The sequence below is a fragment of the Bombus pyrosoma genome, linkage group LG3 (genome assembly GCF_014825855.1).
Source record: "Bombus pyrosoma isolate SC7728 linkage group LG3, ASM1482585v1, whole genome shotgun sequence".
In the NCBI taxonomy this organism is placed as follows: domain Eukaryota; kingdom Metazoa; phylum Arthropoda; class Insecta; order Hymenoptera; family Apidae; genus Bombus; species Bombus pyrosoma.
Window position 1 is genome coordinate 8,157,133 of NC_057772.1, and position 20,999 is coordinate 8,178,131.

Genomic DNA, 20,999 nt, shown 5'->3' on the forward strand with positions numbered 1-20,999 from the left:
CTTAATTTTGGGAATTTATCTTGTCGATAAATAGACGAAAATACGTAAATGTCACTAACGGAACCAAATATCTCTATTACGATAGTGTTTTGTCTGTCGTTATATCGTAAATTAAATTATCCTAAATTCTGCGAATTATACCATAAAAAGACTTACAAGATTTACGAAAGATACTTAAGTATCAAAGAATCTATGAAAATAGTAATACCACGGTGTTCACATTTCGAGTTAATTCATCGAGCGAAATATTTCGCAAACTGAGTCACAAAAGGGAACAAGAAACACCGTTCGCCCATTTATTCGTTGGTGAACGGTGTACAAAAGAAACGTTAATTAGCAAAAAAACATTCTATAATGCTAATTTCAACTAAATCCGAGTAACAGGGTTTCACTTTGTAACGCGGCGCCGTAGCACACGGTAATGTATAACGCAATGTAAACGATGCCCCAATTATAATAAGGAACGTAAGCACGTGCTAGCAGAGCCATACACGCGTTCACGCAAATTGTGATGTACTTTCACTTGGATTTCGTTGAATACACCTGGTAGATACATGGAAAGATAAGCAAGCCGCGGTTACACCTTCCGCGCTTACAAACTGTAGGAGATATTATCTTTGTGTCAGAAAACCTTACTGTTTTTTTGGATTTTACGTTATTTAAAATCTTCCTTCTGAATCCTTCGTTCGTCTAATTTCTGTTGTCTTCGAGATATTTTTATATAATGAAAATCTATCTAAGTGTTGTTACTACAGATTAGGCAGCTTGGTTTCGAGGATATGGATTCTTGGTTCTCGGTTGTAAGTTAGAGGTTTGAGATTCCTAAAATGACAAACAATAATCGTATACAAAAAAATACATATATAAATATTCACGTAACTTTATGGTAAAGAAGTTCAATTATTAGGAAACAGATTAGAAATGAAACAGAGGAGTAAGGTGAAAGTGTATGCGCGTCCTAAATTTCCTTGTAAAACGTTGCGCATCATTCATAACAATCAGGGGCAATGCTAGAAAAATATCAGTGACGTAATCACTGATTGATATTTATAAATGCATCCGCCAATGATTCATATGATTAAAAAAACAGTTAAATGCTAATCCTGCAAGGACGAAGCGTGAGAATTTTAATCCCTTTTTATTTACTAATTCTTTTACAACCCCTTTGAAATTTTTACTCTTTTACACTGATAATAATCATGACAAGCAATATATTTACAACAACGAATACACGTATTTACGTAAGATTGTTAAAAGACAAATTTAACGTGTTTCTCAATTTTCCATCTCTTTATATTATCAGCGTTATTTAAAATTGCTTAATCGATGATCGCGTACTTGCTTTGTAGTATAGGCCGTTATGTTTGATCTTTATTACGGTACTTGTATTGTTACGACGAGCATTGCGATGGAATGTTGCTAGATATGTAAATTCAGTTTAAGGCAATTATTACACTGTATCGTGTACTGTATCAACGGCTATATTATTATTATAATATCGTTATTAAACGAACTGGAATTACAACGAGCATTCGTCTGTGAATTGCTGTCATCCAAATAGGAAAATTATGTTTTTGTACGATGATTTTTTACAATTGAAGGGCTCAAAACGAACTTTGTTCGTGTCTGTCTTTTTACATGAAAAGAAAATAATTTCAATAAGCGTATCTGTAATTCCATCGTATCAAAATTATATCCAAATATCTACAAATCATGTATGAATAGATATTTATTAAAATATGTATCCTTACGTTAAACATGTAGTATAAGTTTCCTATCTTTTATAGAAACAAAAGTGACTAAAGTTCAAATTAATTATAGCAATAAATACAATTCAAACTTTCACTTACTATGAATTAACATTAAAGATATAATCTTAAACACAGGGAGTTTAGTATGAATTTCTTTTCATTAGATGCTTAAAAAATGACGGTTTAATGAATATTCTTTGCAAATAACAACAGAACTTTCTCTGGTATGTAACAAATATGAAAGTGACACATTTTATGGAGGAATCTGGTCGCAATATTTGTAAACGTTAGGAAATTGCTGCAGGCTTTTGCAGCTTAGTTGCTGCTCACAAATAAGTTTAACAAACTATTTAATTATTACTTAAAATGCTAAACGACATTGTAATGGCTATCATTCGTAATAAATATACTGCTCAATTAGATTATTCGATTAAAATATTGAACCATGTTCAATTGCAGATAACGTTACCCGTTTTAAAAATATATGTCTTAGATAAACGTAAATTTACCGCATATAATATTTTTCAAATATTTAAAAAGATTTTACTGGATAAAGCCATCTTCTCAATTCTACAAATTTAAGAAGTCGCAGATTTGTTTCGTCCATTAAATTTTGTACGCGCTATATTTTGGATATTTTATATATTTTCATACATTATGCACATTCTATACATTTTTTCACTTTTAAATTTCCCATAAATACATAAAAATTTGCAGTCTATTCGTTACATTCGAAACCAAGAAAAATGTTCGGCTTTTCCCGACATACCATAGCAGTACCTCCATGAGAGACATTTAAATACAACTTAAAAAACTCATTGCATTACAGTAACTTACGGAAGTGTTTAAATACTTATCAAAGTAACTACAAACCTTCTATGGATATATTGTGTATTTAAAATCTCATTAGCACTGTAACGATATCGGATTATCATGATTATATTAGCAAAACTTGAAACAAACGCGAAGATAAACATAAAAACTACAAGGTATATACTGCAAGTATACGTTTCGCAGAGGTTACAAAAATATTTAAAAAATCAATTATTCATTATATGGAGAAACTGCGTTATTTAATAGAGTCGTCACTAATTCATCCTTAAATATATATCTGCAGTAAATATCTTGTAATTTCTACATACATTTTCAGATCGGTTTCAAATTTCCCCAATACAATCGCAACAGTGGAGTTCCAAAATCTTTTACTTATTAACGCTTAAAATATAAACTTACTGCTTTGCGCTACTTTCATTTTATAGCTATTGTATTATAAATTATAAATAAAATAAAATATGAAATACGAGATAAAATAAAGTTTCTTAGAATTTTCCAACAAGTATAACCAGTAGGTATTTTAAAATACTTATCGTCGACGGTGTACATGAGCCACTGTACACGACTTCTCAGACCAGGAAACGAGCGTATAGGAAACGATCTTAAAGAAGTCGATTATATAAAGGTACCTATCTACCTACCAAAAGCGAATTATCGCGTTTAAGAAACTGTTCTAAGCTTATTGTTAATTATAAGGGTGACTAAGATATATGTTTAGGACGATGTTGACCGCGGATGGGCCGAGTCGCGAGAAGAGGGTGGTTTACTCACCGATAGTACGTCGTTGACGACGTCGACGTTGATTAGAGACGATCAATGTGAGAACTCGTTGGCGTCGCGATGCACGCCGTTCAACATTCCTTTCAGCTTGCCTTGGAGTAACTGGACGCCAAAGCGGTTTCCCTCTCTCGAATCGCATCGACTTCTTTACATTCTACTCCAGCCTCGATCATGGCTTTCACTTCATCCGTCGAGGAAATGGTGAACCATGATCTCGCGGCGACGTTCGCACGCGACGTTGTTGGTCCAGCGACGACGAGACCGCGCAGCTCCGACGAATCTGGATAGAACATGATCCGCGTAACGCTTCGCTTTTATGGGGACTGAGATGCATTTCTAATTACATGCTAGTAGACGAAGACTGTGAAAGACGAAAGTAGTCGGACGAGGCAACATTTTCTGCAATCTTGTAAAAAGTAATCGGATCGCGAGGAAGATTATACAGATGGAAATCTTTTGAATTTTAATATCCTTCCGACCTCGTGAAAGACAATTCTGAAAGATTTCAATTGTACTTTAAATCCGATATATTCTCATCTATTATGGCATGAGAAAGGAAAATTAATGGGAATCTTTTTTACAATTTTGTGAAGAGTAATTGGATTGCCAGGAAGATTATCTGGTTGCAAATCTTTTGAATTTTAATATTTTTTGATCTCCTCAAAGACAATTCCAAAATGTTTGAACTACTTTAAATCTGATATATTCTCTCACTCTCTCTTTCTCCCTCGCCCTCTTTCGCTCAACTATTACAAAATGAAAACGAAGAATTAGGAATTGAAACTATGATCAGATGAAATATAAATAGTTATTAAGAAAGTATTTTTTTAAAAAAGAGATGACAATTGTATTTATCATATAACAGATGCTTTAATGAAAGCCCGAAGTTCGGAAAGATTTATAACGATACGATAAATAATAGTAATAGATTGATATAGTACTTACAATAAATTATTTACCACTGAATATTCAAAATATAAATTGCTGAATAATTTGAGAGATTAAAACGAACATCAGAAACGAAAGAGATGTTACAAACCTTGAAAATAAAAGAGAAAAGATTAATGTGATAAAATGAAAAAATAAATACAGTAATAGTAATTATATATATCGTAAATAGTAATAATACAATATAGTAATAAAATAAATTTTGACATGTGAGACATAACTCATTAATTATAAATAAAGTTTATAAAATTGTATCAGTTCGTTTGATAAAATTTCTTAATATGAATTATTTAATAATTTTTGCAATTAGAGGAGATTATAATCAAAATAGCATATATTTAACATAATAAGTTTCCCTTTTAAACGCGTTTAACACATTTAGGAAATAAGCATTCTAATATAAATATTTGAAGACAAAAATCAACTTTACTGTGTCGACATCTATGCCCACTTTCTTCTAGGAAACATTACAAAATTGTTTTAGCTGTTAATATAGAAAACAATACTTTTATTTAAATTGCTGGACGAACTAAATGGGATCATCTAAATATCTAACTTATGTATTGTTGTATAAAAAAACTTGTCAGAACAAAGTTACATTATTTCAAAAGCCACATACAATGGTGAAAATAGTTTTTTTCTTATCATCATTCTTTTTTACGGGATTTAAAGGCCATCAATATTTTTTTAATAGAATCATATATTTATTTTTCGATATCCTAATAGAGTATGAAAAAACAAATTCAATGATATACCTTACCATTCTTATCATCTAATCTTGAAATATTTACGTTTGATATGTACTTACGTATGTATATTCAATTATGGTCAATAGGCAGGTAGCAAAATTAAAGAAGAAATTAAAGAATTTTTTAACTCTTGAAAACTCAAATAATAGTTTAGATCCAAAGAGTTAATTAAAATCACTTTTATCTAAATATTCTCTCTGGTTTCATAGTTATAAACAGGCTTTTAAAATCGTCCAATCCATGGACGACGAAACATTATAACCACCTAGCGGTGAAAAGGTGAAACTAATTTCTTTATGACAAAATTAAAATATGAAATTTCTTAATCTATAAGGCGAATTCTTGAACTGCTCAAGAATGAAATTAAACTCTTAGAAATCAGAATATTATATCGTTTTCCTAATTAATTAAATTAAATATGTAATTAATTAATTAAGTACAGTTAGTGCAAAGTGCCCTATTTTATGCATGATGGCACCATCTATTAATGTAAAAGTTTACTTTTTGTTAGCACATATCACTGATTCATCGGTAATCAAAATAAGGAACCAGGGTGAATATTTAGATAAAAGTAATTTTAATCAATTCTTTGAGTTCTAGAATATCATTTGAGCCTTCAGAAGTTAAAATCCTGCTTAGAAGCCTTGAAATTTGAATTTGAATACACTTCGGACGTCGATATCTCGATTAAATGATAATCATCAGTTACATTTTGACAACTTCATTATTTTATTTAATAAAAAGAAGAAAATTTAATTATATTCTTATTTGACATATTTTTATGTATTTCATTTTGAACCTGACATTTATGAAGTTATTGATTTGTTTAAAGCTTTCCGCACATTTATAAGTACATATGTACGTATATCCATAGCTTTTACAGAAATGTGTGTGTGTGTGTGTGTATATCTTACGATGAAATTATTTTATATTCCTGAGCATTGCACATGCACAGTACTTCAAGTAGAATTTTACTACTTGAATGTTACATAAAGTTACATATTTGGTTAGTGCACAGAACAATCTATTGACATTTAATAGATAATAGACAAACTAAGTAAATTAATGCTATCTATTTAATTATAAAAAAGTATAATTTTATTTTACTTATCAAATTCAAAGTACTCAAAAAATACTGGTCTATAAATATTCAAGTCTGTATATTTATTTAATTTATTTTTTTAATTTAATTATTCGTAAATAGAGAATATTGCATGAAATAAAATTTTAATGCACATTTATTACATTGATTTTTTAATGTTCATACATAAACTAAAAATATAATAAAGTATGCAGTAATGCACAAATGTTATTACATAGGGAAAATATTTATGTATATGTAATAAAAAAACATACAAATGAATATAGTACGTAATAATATAAACATGCATATATTTTAAGGAAATTTATAAAATATAATTCAATATGGTTTAATGTAGTTAAAAATAATGGAGGAGAAACTGAACAAGAAGAGCCACCGTAAGCAAAGACGAGCATATCATAGACTTCTTAAGGATATGGATATTAAATGCTGTGATAATCCTACACAGGTCAGTATTCATTTATGTAATTTATTCATTATAATATTAGGAATATTTTTTTATTTTACTGTATTGCAGTACATAATGATTTGTAATGCGGGATTAGTGACTGGTTTACAAAGAAAAACATTACAAGATGTGATAGATCCATTTGTTGACTTATATGATTTAATAATGCCACTAAACAAGTCATATTGTTTTATTAAATTTTATTCAGTAGAAGTTGCTACATATGTACACAATAAAATTAATGGTAACATTAAAATTAATGGACAAAATACACCATTGTATGCAACATTTACAGAATCAGGTATATAATTTATCTTGAAATCTACATAAAATTTATTGCATCTTCTTATGGTATTAATTATTAATTAAAATGTATACTCACCCATACAGAATATAAAGATTAAATTTGTATATTTTGATATTATGAATTTGTTTTAGTTCCTGATTTAAATTATTGTGGGTGGTCTTCAAATCTTCCTCCTGGACTTAAGTTAATAGAAAATTTTATCACTGAAAAAGAAGAAGAAATGTTATTAAGCACAATTAATTGGTCTAATGAAGGTAACAAAAATCTTGTTACTTTAATAAAAGAATATTACAAATTATCAGATTATGTAAATTTAACTGCGATATAAATCTCTTTTTCAGAATCGTCAGAATTAAAACATAGGAAAGTTAAACACTTTGGATATGAATTTCAATATAATTCAAATAAAGTAGATCCAGATAAACCTATTATACCTATACCTGAAAACTATCGATTTTTAAAAACGCTGTTCAAAAAATATCATGATGTTCCATATGAATATGATCAATTGACAATTAATCATTATTTACCTGGTCAAGGTATATTTCACAAAGATTATCCTTTAACATACTTCATTTTTTCAAATAAATACAGTAGTAATGTTTTAAATTTTAAGGTATTCCTCCACATATTGATACACATAGTGCGTTTGAAGATAGTATATTGTCATTATCATTGGGCTCAGCTTGCATAATGGATTTTAAACGAGAAAATGAAAAAGCTGCTGTCCTTTTGCCTGCTCGTTCATTGTTAATCATGTCAGGAGAAGCTCGTTATGCCTGGTCGCATGGAATTTGTCCTAGACATAATGACATAGTAAAATCTTCAAATGGAGTGACAACTCAACCACGAGGAACAAGAGTATCGTTTACATTCCGGAAAATACACAGGGGTGATTGTTGCTGTAATTTTCCGGAATATTGTGATACTAAACAGAATAACGCTACTACTCTGATCGATAATAAAATAGCTCTAGGAATAGAAAATTCTTATGTGCATGATGTATGTATTATAAATTACCATTTATGTGCGATTGTACTTATGTTTAATGAGTTATTAAATAAATTTGCAACTTTTTTATATATAGGTCTATGATAAAATTTCAAATCATTTTGATGAAACAAGGCATAAACAATGGCCCAATGTAACCAAATTCCTTCAAACTTTAAATACAGGTGATATCTTATTAGATGTAGGATGCGGGAATGGCAAATATCTTTACCAAGCTAAAAATATATTTAAGGTATGCATTACACATCATTTAACTTTATATAATAACAAGCATAATATAAAAACAAACCCTCTATAATATAGGTTGGGTGTGATAGAAGTTACAATTTAATGAAAATTTGTCGCAGTAAAGGTTTCGAAGTATCCCTATCTGACTGTTTATATTTACCTTATAAAGACAACAGTCTGGATGCAGTAATATGTATAGCTGTAATTCATCATCTTTCGACTCATGAGCGAAGGAAACAAGCCATTTCTGAATTAACAAGAATTCTTAGGCCAAATGGAAAATGTTTAATTTATGTATGGGCAAAAGAGCAAGAAAAGGATTCTATTCAAACAGCTTACTTGCGATATAATTTAAGTAAAAAAGAAGACAATATTTCACATACACAAAAATTAACAGAATATGGTATAACATTACCCGTGCATGAAAATCGTACAAAATTTGTTTGTAAGGATATGCTTGTTCCATGGAAAAGAAAAGGAGGCGGCAACTTCCTTAGATATTATCATGTATTTGAAGAAAATGAACTATCACAATTATGTTCAGAAGTGCCGAATCTTACAATAAAAAAGGTGTATTATGATCAAGGAAATTGGTGTGTAATTTTACACAAAAAAGATCAAATAAATTAATGAAATCAATTTTTAATCAGAATTATGTTAATCATACCTTTTCACAATATTAGTAAAGAAATAATAAGTTTAAAAATATAACAAGAGTATAAGGATTATAAATGCTTTAAATGATTTTATCTTTATTGGAAAAAGAACAAAATACATGGAATATATGTTCTATACAGGGTTTTAGATATAAATAGTCCCTGATATCTAATTTTATCATTATAAACATGAATAATGCATAATTAGACAAGAAAAGTGCACTGTACAAAGCTCACTCTGCTTGACTTTTACTTGTATTGTGCTTCAATTGTGTATAACATATTTAATAGCAATATAGATTATCATCCTTTAATAATAATAATAATGTTATTATTATCTGCATCATACTTTTCAGTATTATTACTATTGATATTAATGTTATTACTTGTATTAGATATCGTTTGTAAATATATTAGCACACCTTATTCACAAAAAATAATATTCAATTTGTTAAATAAATGAAAAAGAACAGTTGGTTTCAAATGCTTTTTCCAAGAATTATAACCAAATTTGATAGCACATAATTTTTCTTCAGATTTGTTGATGTCAACAGTGTACGTAATATATACAACGATTGACAATACTAAACTATTAGTAAAATTGTTATACATTTTTAATTGGCGAGTGCTTGATTTAGGGCAAAGTACACTGTCCCTTCATTCTTAATAGATTGAGAAACTTATACAGGTCCAACTTCTTCTGTATCATAGTTTTTTACTCTTTTATTGTATGCAATAATTTCCTAAATAATTAAAAGTTCAAACATCTGTTAAAATTACATTTTAATATTAATAAAAATATTGAATAAGTTATTTACTCTTTCATATCTGGCTCTATCCTCTTCTGCTATTGCCATATATTTTGATTTAGTTTGAAGATCTGTACTCATCCATAATTTACCCAGCTCTTTAGCAATATCACCAACTCCCATTTCTGGATGTAATTCTCTCATTTTTCCACGTAATTCTTGACAAAAATAGAAAAAGGCAGACCTAAAACGACACTTGTGAACAACACATCAAACATCAATCAACATTGTAAACACATACAGTGCCCTTTTAGGTGCATCTTTGTCTCTGTATCGTTTTGTTCCTCTACGTGTTGGTCTCTCTGTTTCTTCATGGCCTGTGTAATGTCTATCGTAATAATACATTTTTTTATTGCAATGTGCTCCATCTTCAAGGTGGACAATCTAGAAATACAATGTAATTCCATTAACGCATGTATATATATTCTTATTACATAAATTACTACTCATTTTATATACTTACCTCGTTTTTCACTGGGACTGCATTGATTATAAAATTCTTACTTTGAGTATTTGACCACTTTGCTTGATTGTTTGAAACACTGGACACATTTCCAGGTTTCATCACAGGTTCGCCACATTCTAACAAATTAAACAAATAAACATATAAAAAGCCATAATTTAATTGCGAATTTCTTGATGAATATTATATTTTTGTACCATTTTATTTATTTATAATAAAATTTTATTTAAATCTACATTTTATATAAATATAATATACTTTTACCTGGTGTCATATTTGTCTGACCAACAATCATTGTGTCTCTCATTCCAGAATTCAAGGAATTATCACCCGTTTTTGCAAGATAAACATTTTTTCTGTCATTTGATTCCATAACTGTATAAAATTCTTTATAATGTTACGATCAAGAAATGAATGATTTATCCAAAACCACAGTAATCTACAAATAATATTTTCTTTATATTTTATTGATTTGTTATTTTTAATCATTATGAAATAAAATTTGATAAAGAAATATGTAAAATATGAAATAGTAAATCAAAGTTTTAAATATATTATCTATAGTATAATTTATAAATTAAGTATCTTTTTTATTTGCATAAAAATAAGATGCAAATAAAATATATAATTCTTATATCAACTTTTTATATTATGTAAGACTAAAACATTTAAATATTTTATAATAATGATTAGATATTAAATATTACTTACCACAAATATAGTTTATAGTAAGTATATAACAGATTGTTGTCATGTCCTTAATAAAACAGCATCATAGATGAATATTTCAAGTTCTGTAGAAATATAAAAATACACGAAATTGTTTAAAATATTATAAATTAAATTACATAAATTACATAATAATAATAAAACATAATATTCTCTTTTGCTTTCTAATAAATTAGTTACCGATAGAACAATGTAATATGGACAGATTTTTTTAATTTGTTACATTAATTACATGTTGTGCATAATTAATGTAAAATTTCGCAATTTGAAAAATTTTTGTTTATACAACTTTTATTGCCACGAAAGTAAATTCAACTTTTATAAATATTGTAAACTACTATTTAAATATAAACAAATATAAACTACATTTTACATAAATACAATTAGAATTTGTGATAAAAATTCTATTTAAATTATATAAACATCGAACTTTTTCATTATGATATAAACCGAGAAATGATATACATATATATATATATATACATATAATATAGTTATATATATATAATTATATATATATATGTATATATATATATCAAATACCTTGTAGAGAAACGAAATATTTTCAAATATGAGATGAATAAATATATGATTATCAAAAAATAACTGAGAAAATAATGAAATACTCAAATATATCAAAAATATATAAGTAACGAAAGAGGCGAATGTAACAGATATTTACCTACAGATGACGTACAAAGGCAATCGCTACTACAACAACACAATATAAAAGCTATCTTACGACGATACACAACTTGAAAGAATGAAAAAGTAGCAAACGGAATATAGCTAGATACGCGATATAGATGGTAATCAAACTTACCGATAATAACTGAAAGTAAACGTTACAAAAGAGCTCCGAAAAGATAATTTTAGGCAACGCGAAATGTAACTTATTAAGCATCCATTCCACAGATCGGCCCTATCTATACGTATCTATCCGCACATATCACGCGTACCGTGATCAGCATTATATACGAAACGCGTATGATATCTAAATACAACTTTTACCAAACACACAGATTGAAATTTCTTAAAATTTGGGATATTCACGAATACGATATTCGCCAGTTATTGAACTATAGAATTCAGATTATTGACGACAAGACTCAACGTTAAAAACAGATCGTATAAACCAAGCTGATTGAAGCAGATATGACCGGGCATGGCCACTTGTGTGGTGTACATATATATATATATAATACGCGCGAGCGCGTGCACTAATACATAAATTTTTTAATACTATTTATTTTTACAAGACTTTAAACCTATTACCTTATTGTTAAACGTTTCGTTGTTCTATTTCGGCTTCTATCTCTAAAATCATGTTACAATTTCAAAGGAATTGAGAACAACAATTCTATAATAAAGGAAATATTAAGGGAAGTTCATACGTCGGAGGATGATGTCAAATGTCATCAATACATACATTTTTTGATAATATCGATTGGAATAAAATATGTACGGGAACAAAAATTAACTTAATGTATACTTTTTCTATACCGTTCGTAAATATTATAAAACGTCATTCGCATGATTATACATTGGTTTAATTCTCGTTTAGAAAAATGTACAAACTATATAAAATAAGATAAGTGTTGATAATTATATTCAATTTTTAAATATGTTTATAATATAATAGATAGATATTTTCTGTATATAAACATTTTAAAGATAAAGTACACTTTGTATAATTAATTTAAAAAAATCTGTCACATGTAAATGGGTTTAATGTTTAAAGGAATTGGAATATAACTAACTTTTTAAAGTTCATTTTTAATATCTTTCACAACTTAATGATAACATAAATTAATATCAACAAGCTTTTCAAAATTATGCTGTTATCATAATCTTGGTTCTAGAGCGACTACCTCGAAGATGGAATATCGAAATGCATGGGTGTTATCATATAAAGTATCGATAGTAAAAAGTAGTTTGGGATAGTATTTAAAAATATTTACTTATTTTTTATTTGCAACTATTAATGGAAGAAAAATTAATTTATATTACACGCACATTAAATAATCATAAATATAGTTTGACGATGATAAGATAGTAAAATATAAAATTTATATGATAAATATGTAATATCGTTGATTTAAGGTTATATTTTTGTTCAACATTTTACACGTGTTTGATGGGTAAATAAATATTTTAAATCATGAAGGAAGTTTTGCTAACGAATTGTGAAAAGAACTTTGTAAATAAATCAGTGGAACAAGGCACGGTATGTATTTTTTAATATCTTATTGTATGTAAAAGTTTAAAATTGGTTAAAATGTATTTTAGCGATTGGATGGTAGATGTTTATTTGAAGCACGACCCGCTAAAATTTATTTTGCATCCAATTGGGGTAGTTGTATGGTTTTGCTTGGTCAAACTAGGTAAGAACAAACTCAATAATGTAATATTTACTTAAAAGTATTATAGATAATATTAATATGATTTATTTCTTTGAATGTAACAAATAAGAATATTTTTATATTTGTTATTATCAATAAATATTAGATACTTATAAATTTACGTATTTAATTTATATATAAAATGTTTTATGATATTGTAAAGTATTAATTTTATTATAGAGTTGTAGCACAAGTAACATGTGATATTCAACAACCTAAGACTTCTCGTCCTAATGAAGGGATGTTACATATAAATGTTGAACTTAATCCAATGGCTGCGCAGCATTTTGATGGTGGTAGACAATCTGAGATTTCAGTATTGATTAGCAGACAACTTGAAAAATGTTATCAAGATTCCAAATGTATAGATTTAGAATCTTTATGTATCATAGCTGATAAACAAGTAAGTAATATGGTCTTAAACACTTTGAACTTTTAATTACCTGAAATTAATCAAGATGTTAGGAGTAATTGTAACAGGCATTATATAAGAGTTAACAGTTATATGACAAATTCTATACATATTTGCATAAAATATTATTTTAATTACATTTTATATTTGGATATTAATATGACATGAGATATTTTTTAATTAATACAGGTGTGGAATTTAAGGGTTGATGTTAACGTTATTAATCATGATGGAAATTTAATCGATTGTGCTTCCATTGCAACATTAGCTGCTCTCTCACATTTCCATAGGCCTGATGTAACTTCAAATGGTGAAGATATTATAGTTCATCCATTTTCTGAAAAAGACCCTTTACCTTTAACATTATATCATTATCCAGTGTGTGTCTCTTTTATAACATTTGAAAGGTTAATTATTTAAATTGTGTAATTATTTTAAATAACCCATTCCAAGTAATAAAATTTGTTATAAAATTATATCTTCTTAGTGGAAGTACAGTTATGGATCCAACATATTTAGAAGAAAGAGTTGGTGTAGCTCAACTTACTCTTGGTATTAATTCGTATAGAGAACTTTGTAGTTTGCATTTTAACTACTTGACAAAAACTATGACTGTTGAAGACGTGATATCAGCAGTTTCTACTTATGCATCAAATTATGCTGTTCAATTAGTGCAACAAATAAAAGAAGCAGTAAATTATGATGTAGAAACAAGGTAAACTTTCATCTTTTAGTTATTTTATTTCTTTTATTTCCCATATTAGATTATTTTCATTTTATAAATATATGTTTAGGTACAAGAAAGATAATCGTAATGTAAATCGTTTTAAAGAGTGCATAATGACGAAGAAGTTGACAACTATGAATAGTGAATGTATCAGTATTAAACTGCGTAAATGGGGTGAGATAGAAAAAATAGTATCTAATGGTAAATAATTCATTGATCATAACAGTATAGTGTGAAAGCAATGATACTAAACAACCATCTATCATAGTCTTATATACATTTGTATTTACTTCTGTTTTTAAGTTGACGTAGAGAAAGAGGACGAAGATGAAAATTGTACAATTATAAAGCCTGGAGAAGGTTCTGCTGAATTAATAGCAAATACAGTAAATATCCATTCACTTAAAAAGTTACATTACAATTTAATATGGCTAATGTAATAGACATTTTAAAACTATTTCCATAGGGCATGTCATTTGGCGAAGGTGGACCTAATACATGGAATTCGTCAGAATCTTCAGAAGAAGAAATAAACGATGTTGAAATTACTGCGGAGATAAAGAAAGAAGAAAATAAAATAGAAGATATAGGTATTCTATATAATTCATTTCTGGATGTATAACATTTTTGATAAATGATTTATAAATAATTAATCGAGCAATTATTAATTGTTTTAGAATTAAGTGGAGACAGTGAAGACGAAGCTATCGAAATGTTAGAAACAAAGGATTTAATGTAATGAGTGAATAAATGACAAATCAAAATTATATAAAAGTATAATTTAATCATTGTTTTATCTACTTATTATTAAATAGTATTTTTTTCGAATGACAATGAAAATAAAAATGAATGGTATAAATAAGCAACATTTTATTATATATTGTTGTATTTCTAATATATATATTTTTTATACATAGCTCTTATAAAATACCTATGCCTATTAACAAGTAAAAATCCATACATATATTTTTGATCTTACTAATAAAATGTTATTACAGTAACAAAACTCATGAAATGAGACCTAGGCTATGTCGTATCATTACTTAAACCATTCTTTTGATCCAATTTGTTGGCATTGGTTTTTACTGTGTAAATGAAAAAGCTTAATGCTTCTTTTTCAATTACAGGGATGGTCTTAAAATGCTTCATAAGAGTCTGGAAGGAAACAATATACTTCATTATAAATATTTTATATAAATTATTACAAGTACAATGAGTAGACATTCTTAAAAATAAAATAATTTTTGTTTAAAATATATATTTTTATTTAATACATACATCAGCTAATTGAGCTTTATTTAAGCCTGGACGTGTAGAAACTTTATAATGCCTTTTATATCTCCTTAGTGTACCAACTTGTAATTGGAAAAGATCAACTTCAGGAAGATCATTATCTGTTTCACCTGAATCTTCTTCCGAATCCTTGCGCCTACGCTGCTGTTGTTGCTTAGATCTTGCACATTGTATCACTTGCTTATGATAATCACAAATATATATATGACGTGCCTAATGATAGATAAGATATATAATGACATGTTATTATCACTTAATCATTTATAACTACTTTTGATATTTAAAAATTTTTCTTTAAATGAACTATTTATAAAAGATTACAAAAGATTAAAAAAATAGTAATAAAATATAAAGATACAGTATTTATAAAAATACTGAGAATACTATCTTTTTACTTTTTAAATTGTATATATGACTTAGACTGCACATATTATTAGCACTTAAAAAAATTAATAGTAATATAGATGAATCATAACGTTTAATTATATAAATTTACTTCCAAGACTTGTACCAGTATGACATTGTGACATACTCAATAACTTTAATCTTTTATAAAGGATCTTAAAAAAAAAACTAAAATAATGCTATTTTACAAAAATAATGACTAAATCTTTCAGGAATGACACATAACATTCAGAATCATAGAAAAGAAATCTTAAAACAAACTTAAAAGAAAATGACAAGTATATGTATTGTAACATAATTTGTAGTCATTAATCTTACCACTGGATCAAGATTAAGTTTTAATCGTCGTTGAGTTACAGTTTTTTGAATACGTTTGCTATAAGAAGCGTTGCCAGCTGGCCGAGTGCATCGTTCACCCTCATCTACAAGGCAACAAATCTGATCAGCAGCTCCTCTGGAATCTTCTTCACCGGTACTGAATCCATTCATTTTTTTTTATTCTTAACATCAACTAAATCAGTATGAAGAGTATTTGGAACTTTAACAACCTCGAGATATTTTGGTGTACGTGTTTTGCGTCAAAAAACGGCGTGTCTGAGAGTAAAATATACTCGGCGATGCCTATTTTTCACAGTCATAATTTCCCGTCCAATTTCATTTGTTGTCGATAACTTTTCAAAGAAACTTATTCTTCAGTTGCCGGTGTAAAAAGAATTTTATTTAATGTAAAGATTCAAGCTCACAAATCGATAATTTAAATAGTAGAGTTTGCGTATTACAAAGACATCAACGTTAAACGATGTCGTATAATGTTTCACTTTCTTTCTCTCAAACAATTTAACATACGAATTGTTTATACGTATCTGTTACTGCAAATGTTTTGAAAATTTTGTTAGAAGACGAACATTTGACACCACTATTTCATCGCAATACGTCTATGTTTCTGCAGAATTCTTTAAAATCCTATGTTACAGCACTTCACCGCGTTTTATTATTTACACATCTACATTGATTCATATGATACTGCGTGAACTGAAGATACATATGTGCATGCATGTATAATGTAAATATATAAATGGATATACATATACATGAACGACATGGTTAGCTTTAAGAAATTCCTATACAGCAAAAATCAGTTCTACCAACTATAAATTTCGTCATTGACTCAAAATGAACAACTTTTAATTAATCATATACATGTATATATTTCATAATCCGTATAGTATTTTATCAATATTTTATATTTTACATTGTTATTATTATTTCTTTTTTGTTTTAAATTCATTTAGCTTTTCTATCAAATCCATATCTACTAAAAATATTTCCCAAAATAAATCATACGTTTACAGTCTGTGGGATAAGAAAAAAAGATAAAAATAACAAAAAGTAATATCTAATAAAAAAATTATAAAGTTTTTGATTCGGAAAACTAGTTTCTTTTCTTTCACATGTTGTATGTTTATTATATATATATATATATATATATGCATGTGTGTATGAATAAAGCTAATAAATATATCTATTATAAGATATTCTCTCTGCTATTATACATATATGATTTATGTCATATTCACAATATAAAACATATTTTGTGAACAACATAATATATTTTTTGAAAAATCGTAATTGTTATAGAAAAGATATCAGTAGAATTTATATATATACTAAAGTATAAATTACATGTAGCGTACAACTTCTAACTCTTTTGTATAATTTTATATTTTAAATTCGTAGCTTAACATACATATTTGCAAAAATTTATTATAGTATTTCAATTCTTTCTTTACTGTAAATTCGTAAATGTATTATGGTTAATAAAAACGGATTTATAAATATTATATTTCATATAATACTAATAAGTATAATATATACAATACAAATTTTTATAAATAGCTGTTTATTTATAATAAAAACTATGTGCAATTATTTTTTTATGTTAAAGATTATTACATATATGTATTTCAGAATATTTAATAAAACAATTATATCATTTATTTTTTATTACTTAAACATATTTATCTCCATAATACAAAATAATTCATTAAATTAGAGAAAGATATTATATATATGTATATATATATACAACACACATATATGTATATATATATATATATGCATGAATACTTTATGCATCATGTTGGCGGTACTGTAATTTGCGCCTTAACATTTAGCTTTCGGAATCTAGCGCCATCTACAATAATAATAAATTCTAACCTTAATGATTTAAACTATTTATTTGTCTAAAGGTATTATTATTCTAGTCAAACATAACAAATACGTTTTATTACCAAAAATACGTTTATTCAATAGGGTAGAGAACGATATTGTTTACTGTGAAGCAAATGATATCGTGTAGGCAGTTTTCCATGCATGATTTTTCGCGCCCTTTCCACCAGCAGACATTTTATTGGGGGGGGCAAAAAGAAACGCTTCAAAACATAAAAGGTTGATGCTGATTGGCTTACTTTTTGCGGCTTATCTGAAATAAGCCAATAGTAATACAGATTTTCCCCATACACTTTCATATGCCGCACAAGTGGCGTGGGGTCGCGATATTCGAAGCTGAGAATCCTTTTAGCTGTAGAGGACCGTTCAGGTAAGAAAAATCCAAATATTTTTCTTTTTGAGTGTTGACAGATTTTGGCGACCAACAATTGATCAATAGGCTATCATCATAGTATGATAAGCGTAATACGAGCTATTATTTAGTGAAGTGCTACTGTGCTGCGTACTGTGCATATACCTTTTATTTCTACACAGCCGTCATAGCAAATGGCTGCCCAGAGATGTGTTTAGCAGGAAGGTTCTCGTATACTTTGTTATCATTATGTATAAATACGTGAAGGAATCTCATGTGACAATTTTCACTGTCGTGAAAACGTAGATATTCTAGATTCATAATGTAAAATGTCGGCGTGGCCTGTGTCACGAGTGTTTCGTCATAAATCATCCGTCAAGGCTATAGCCCGCGTACGATCAGTCTCTGTTTGGCTACTTGCGCCATGCATTGGCATATATGGGATCTTGTACTATAGTACTCGTCATAGTTTTATAACGATTAATTTCCCGTTTAATCCTTAAATTATGGCGGAGAGCACGATGCAATTGGAAAATGTGTAAAAAATGAGAGGGACTTTTAGTCATTAGTTTGTTATCCATAACGTGGTTTATAATATATTATATTGCTTTTGATTTCCCGCTCACATCCAATTCTCTAGTCTATTAAAATTATATGTGCATGATCGACAATGGCATATTTACGTCCTATTTTATTCACTTTTATAGAGTAATATGAATGTAGTTGAGTTAACGAAAATCATTTTTACGATTTGTGTTAAACGAATCAATGAATAGTAAAACGAGAAAGAACGAGCGTTATGCACAGTATGTTTACACGTAAGCGTCTCTTAAGCGTCTGTTTTTACTGTCTGCGCCATATCATCAACGAAATGTACTATACAAGGCGCCAAAATAATTTTTACTTTCTTTCTTTGGCTGTTATTGCATTTCTACATTCAGCATATAATATTTTTGGTCAGTTCCTAAAATTTGTCGACGTTATTTTTCTTTTATATGTCTAATATAAATAAAATACCAGATCATTTTATATTGAAATATGTGGTTGATTATATATAAAATGGTGGGAATATAATCAATGTACGGAAGACATGTTTGCAATACGCAAACGTCACTGTACTTGTTGTGTGTGCGTAATATGAGCTTACATGTAGTCCGGTAGAGATGTATACGTGATATTATACTTATTCGTCTCTTTTGCTTATACTCACAACACGTTATCAAATCACAACTTTTTTTTCTTAAAGATATATATTTTTTACATGTATTAATATGTGCTCTTGGATACTACAATTATTGTTTATTGGATTGGAATGTCTGGAATTTCTACAATAACAATATTACTAATTCTTCAATACTATATGTCATATCTATATTTACACACCTGAGAGAAAATTATCAATGACTCACCTATTTATATAAAAATAATTTTTAAATTTTTATTAGATATTTAATTTTTTAATTTTAATTGTATTTATTTGATTTTTTGCAACCAATATAAATATTTTGCATCCAATTTATATAAAAAATTTTCAAATTATGAAGTATTTAGATTGTAAGAAGAAGTCTATATTTTAAGTACATCTTTTAAATATTTTCTTAATATATGATACAACTATTCTGACTTTTTTTTATCAAAGTTCTAATATGAAATGCATTGATAATTTCATCGGACCATAATCGTTCTCTCTGTACTCCAAACGATGAACCGGAGATAAGATTTTGATTTATAAATCGTGCCTGTTTAGTACACAAAATATTTTCGATGCTGTTTAATATTAAGTTAGTGAACTATTTTATAGCTTTAATTTGAACATCTTTTTTCTCTTTTAAATCATTTTGTGCAATAATTACTGTGTGTATATTACTACCATATTCAAAAACATAAAATAAGATCCAACAAATACTATACTGAATACTATACTGAATATTCAATTAATTGCAATTTTTTGCATATTTTTGAAATTAATGTTACACTACCCCAAAAACGCGATAAATTTGCTTATACAAAATGCACCTGACACATGGCATGTAATGTTATGAAATCAGGAGTAAACCAGTTATTCGATTTTATGTATATTCGACGTAGTCATATTATACGTAGATACTGTGGACAGTATAATATTACCACCATCCACATAAATCATCATCTTTTATAATACGGATACATTTATTATTGAGCCAGTATTAAAGAATACTAATGGATCAATGTCGGGACAATGTGAAAACTAATTATGAGTAGATTATACTGTGTACTATGTTCTCAATATAGCTCGTATTTATTCGTATTACAAAAAGGTATCGGACATTAATTTTTCGATATAGTCTTTAGTCATTTGCTTAAAAAGATATCAAGAAAAAACGA

General features: G+C 27.8%; 5 protein-coding genes across 10 annotated transcripts in view; 2 read left to right on the forward strand and 3 right to left on the reverse strand.

The window, feature by feature from the left end:
- Positions 1-3,519, reverse strand: part of LOC122566303 (flocculation protein FLO11) — a 30,017-nt gene extending 26,498 nt beyond the window's left edge. Inside the window, exons 1-2 of one of the 2 annotated variants that reach the window (XM_043723400.1) lie at positions 3,357-3,519; positions 637-822 (exon numbers count right to left, since the gene is read on the reverse strand). The gene's annotated coding sequence lies outside the window, so the exon portion shown is untranslated. The remainder of the gene's footprint in view (positions 1-636; positions 823-3,356) is intronic. The other variant, XM_043723399.1, reaches the window with a different exon arrangement.
- A 2,070-nt stretch (positions 3,520-5,589) lies between these two features.
- Positions 5,590-8,804, forward strand: LOC122565675 (alkylated DNA repair protein alkB homolog 8). 4 transcript variants are annotated; one of them, XM_043721887.1, is made up of 8 exons: positions 5,590-5,633; positions 6,502-6,612; positions 6,682-6,913; positions 7,051-7,173; positions 7,261-7,458; positions 7,536-7,921; positions 8,007-8,162; positions 8,234-8,804. In XM_043721887.1, exons 2-8 carry the CDS (start codon positions 6,511-6,513, stop codon positions 8,786-8,788), a joined length of 1,752 nt encoding a protein of 583 aa, XP_043577822.1. In that variant the 5' UTR covers positions 5,590-5,633; positions 6,502-6,510; the 3' UTR covers positions 8,789-8,804. The 4 variants fall into 4 exon arrangements, with proteins under 4 accessions (XP_043577822.1, XP_043577821.1, XP_043577819.1 ...); XM_043721886.1 differs by lacking the exon at positions 5,590-5,633 and adding an exon at positions 5,655-5,920; XM_043721884.1 differs by lacking the exon at positions 5,590-5,633 and adding an exon at positions 5,929-6,068.
- An 86-nt stretch (positions 8,805-8,890) lies between these two features.
- LOC122565678 (putative high mobility group protein B1-like 1) lies at positions 8,891-12,109 on the reverse strand. Of its 2 annotated transcripts, none has more exons than XM_043721891.1 (7): positions 12,091-12,109; positions 10,798-10,880; positions 10,351-10,525; positions 10,087-10,205; positions 9,865-10,007; positions 9,633-9,807; positions 8,891-9,557 (listed from the first exon to the last, which is right to left on the reverse strand). In XM_043721891.1, the coding sequence occupies exons 3-7, from the start codon at positions 10,457-10,459 to the stop codon at positions 9,495-9,497; spliced, it is 609 nt and encodes a 202-aa protein (XP_043577826.1). In that variant the 5' UTR covers positions 10,460-10,525; positions 10,798-10,880; positions 12,091-12,109; the 3' UTR covers positions 8,891-9,494. The 2 variants fall into 2 exon arrangements, with proteins under 2 accessions (XP_043577826.1, XP_043577824.1); XM_043721889.1 differs by lacking the exon at positions 12,091-12,109 and adding an exon at positions 11,639-11,993.
- A 434-nt stretch (positions 12,110-12,543) lies between these two features.
- LOC122565677 (exosome complex component RRP45-like) lies at positions 12,544-15,123 on the forward strand. The gene is made up of 10 exons (XM_043721888.1): positions 12,544-12,729; positions 12,919-13,042; positions 13,105-13,199; positions 13,398-13,620; positions 13,819-14,036; positions 14,117-14,344; positions 14,424-14,557; positions 14,660-14,742; positions 14,823-14,946; positions 15,034-15,123. Exons 2-10 carry the CDS (start codon positions 12,977-12,979, stop codon positions 15,093-15,095), a joined length of 1,233 nt encoding a protein of 410 aa, XP_043577823.1. The 5' UTR covers positions 12,544-12,729; positions 12,919-12,976; the 3' UTR covers positions 15,096-15,123.
- A 111-nt stretch (positions 15,124-15,234) lies between these two features.
- Positions 15,235-17,101, reverse strand: LOC122565679 (histone deacetylase complex subunit SAP30 homolog). Its single transcript, XM_043721892.1, has 3 exons — positions 16,373-17,101; positions 15,635-15,862; positions 15,235-15,511 (listed from the first exon to the last, which is right to left on the reverse strand). Exons 1-3 carry the CDS (start codon positions 16,541-16,543, stop codon positions 15,383-15,385), a joined length of 528 nt encoding a protein of 175 aa, XP_043577827.1. The 5' UTR covers positions 16,544-17,101; the 3' UTR covers positions 15,235-15,382.
- Positions 17,102-20,999: the final 3,898 nt, after the last annotated feature.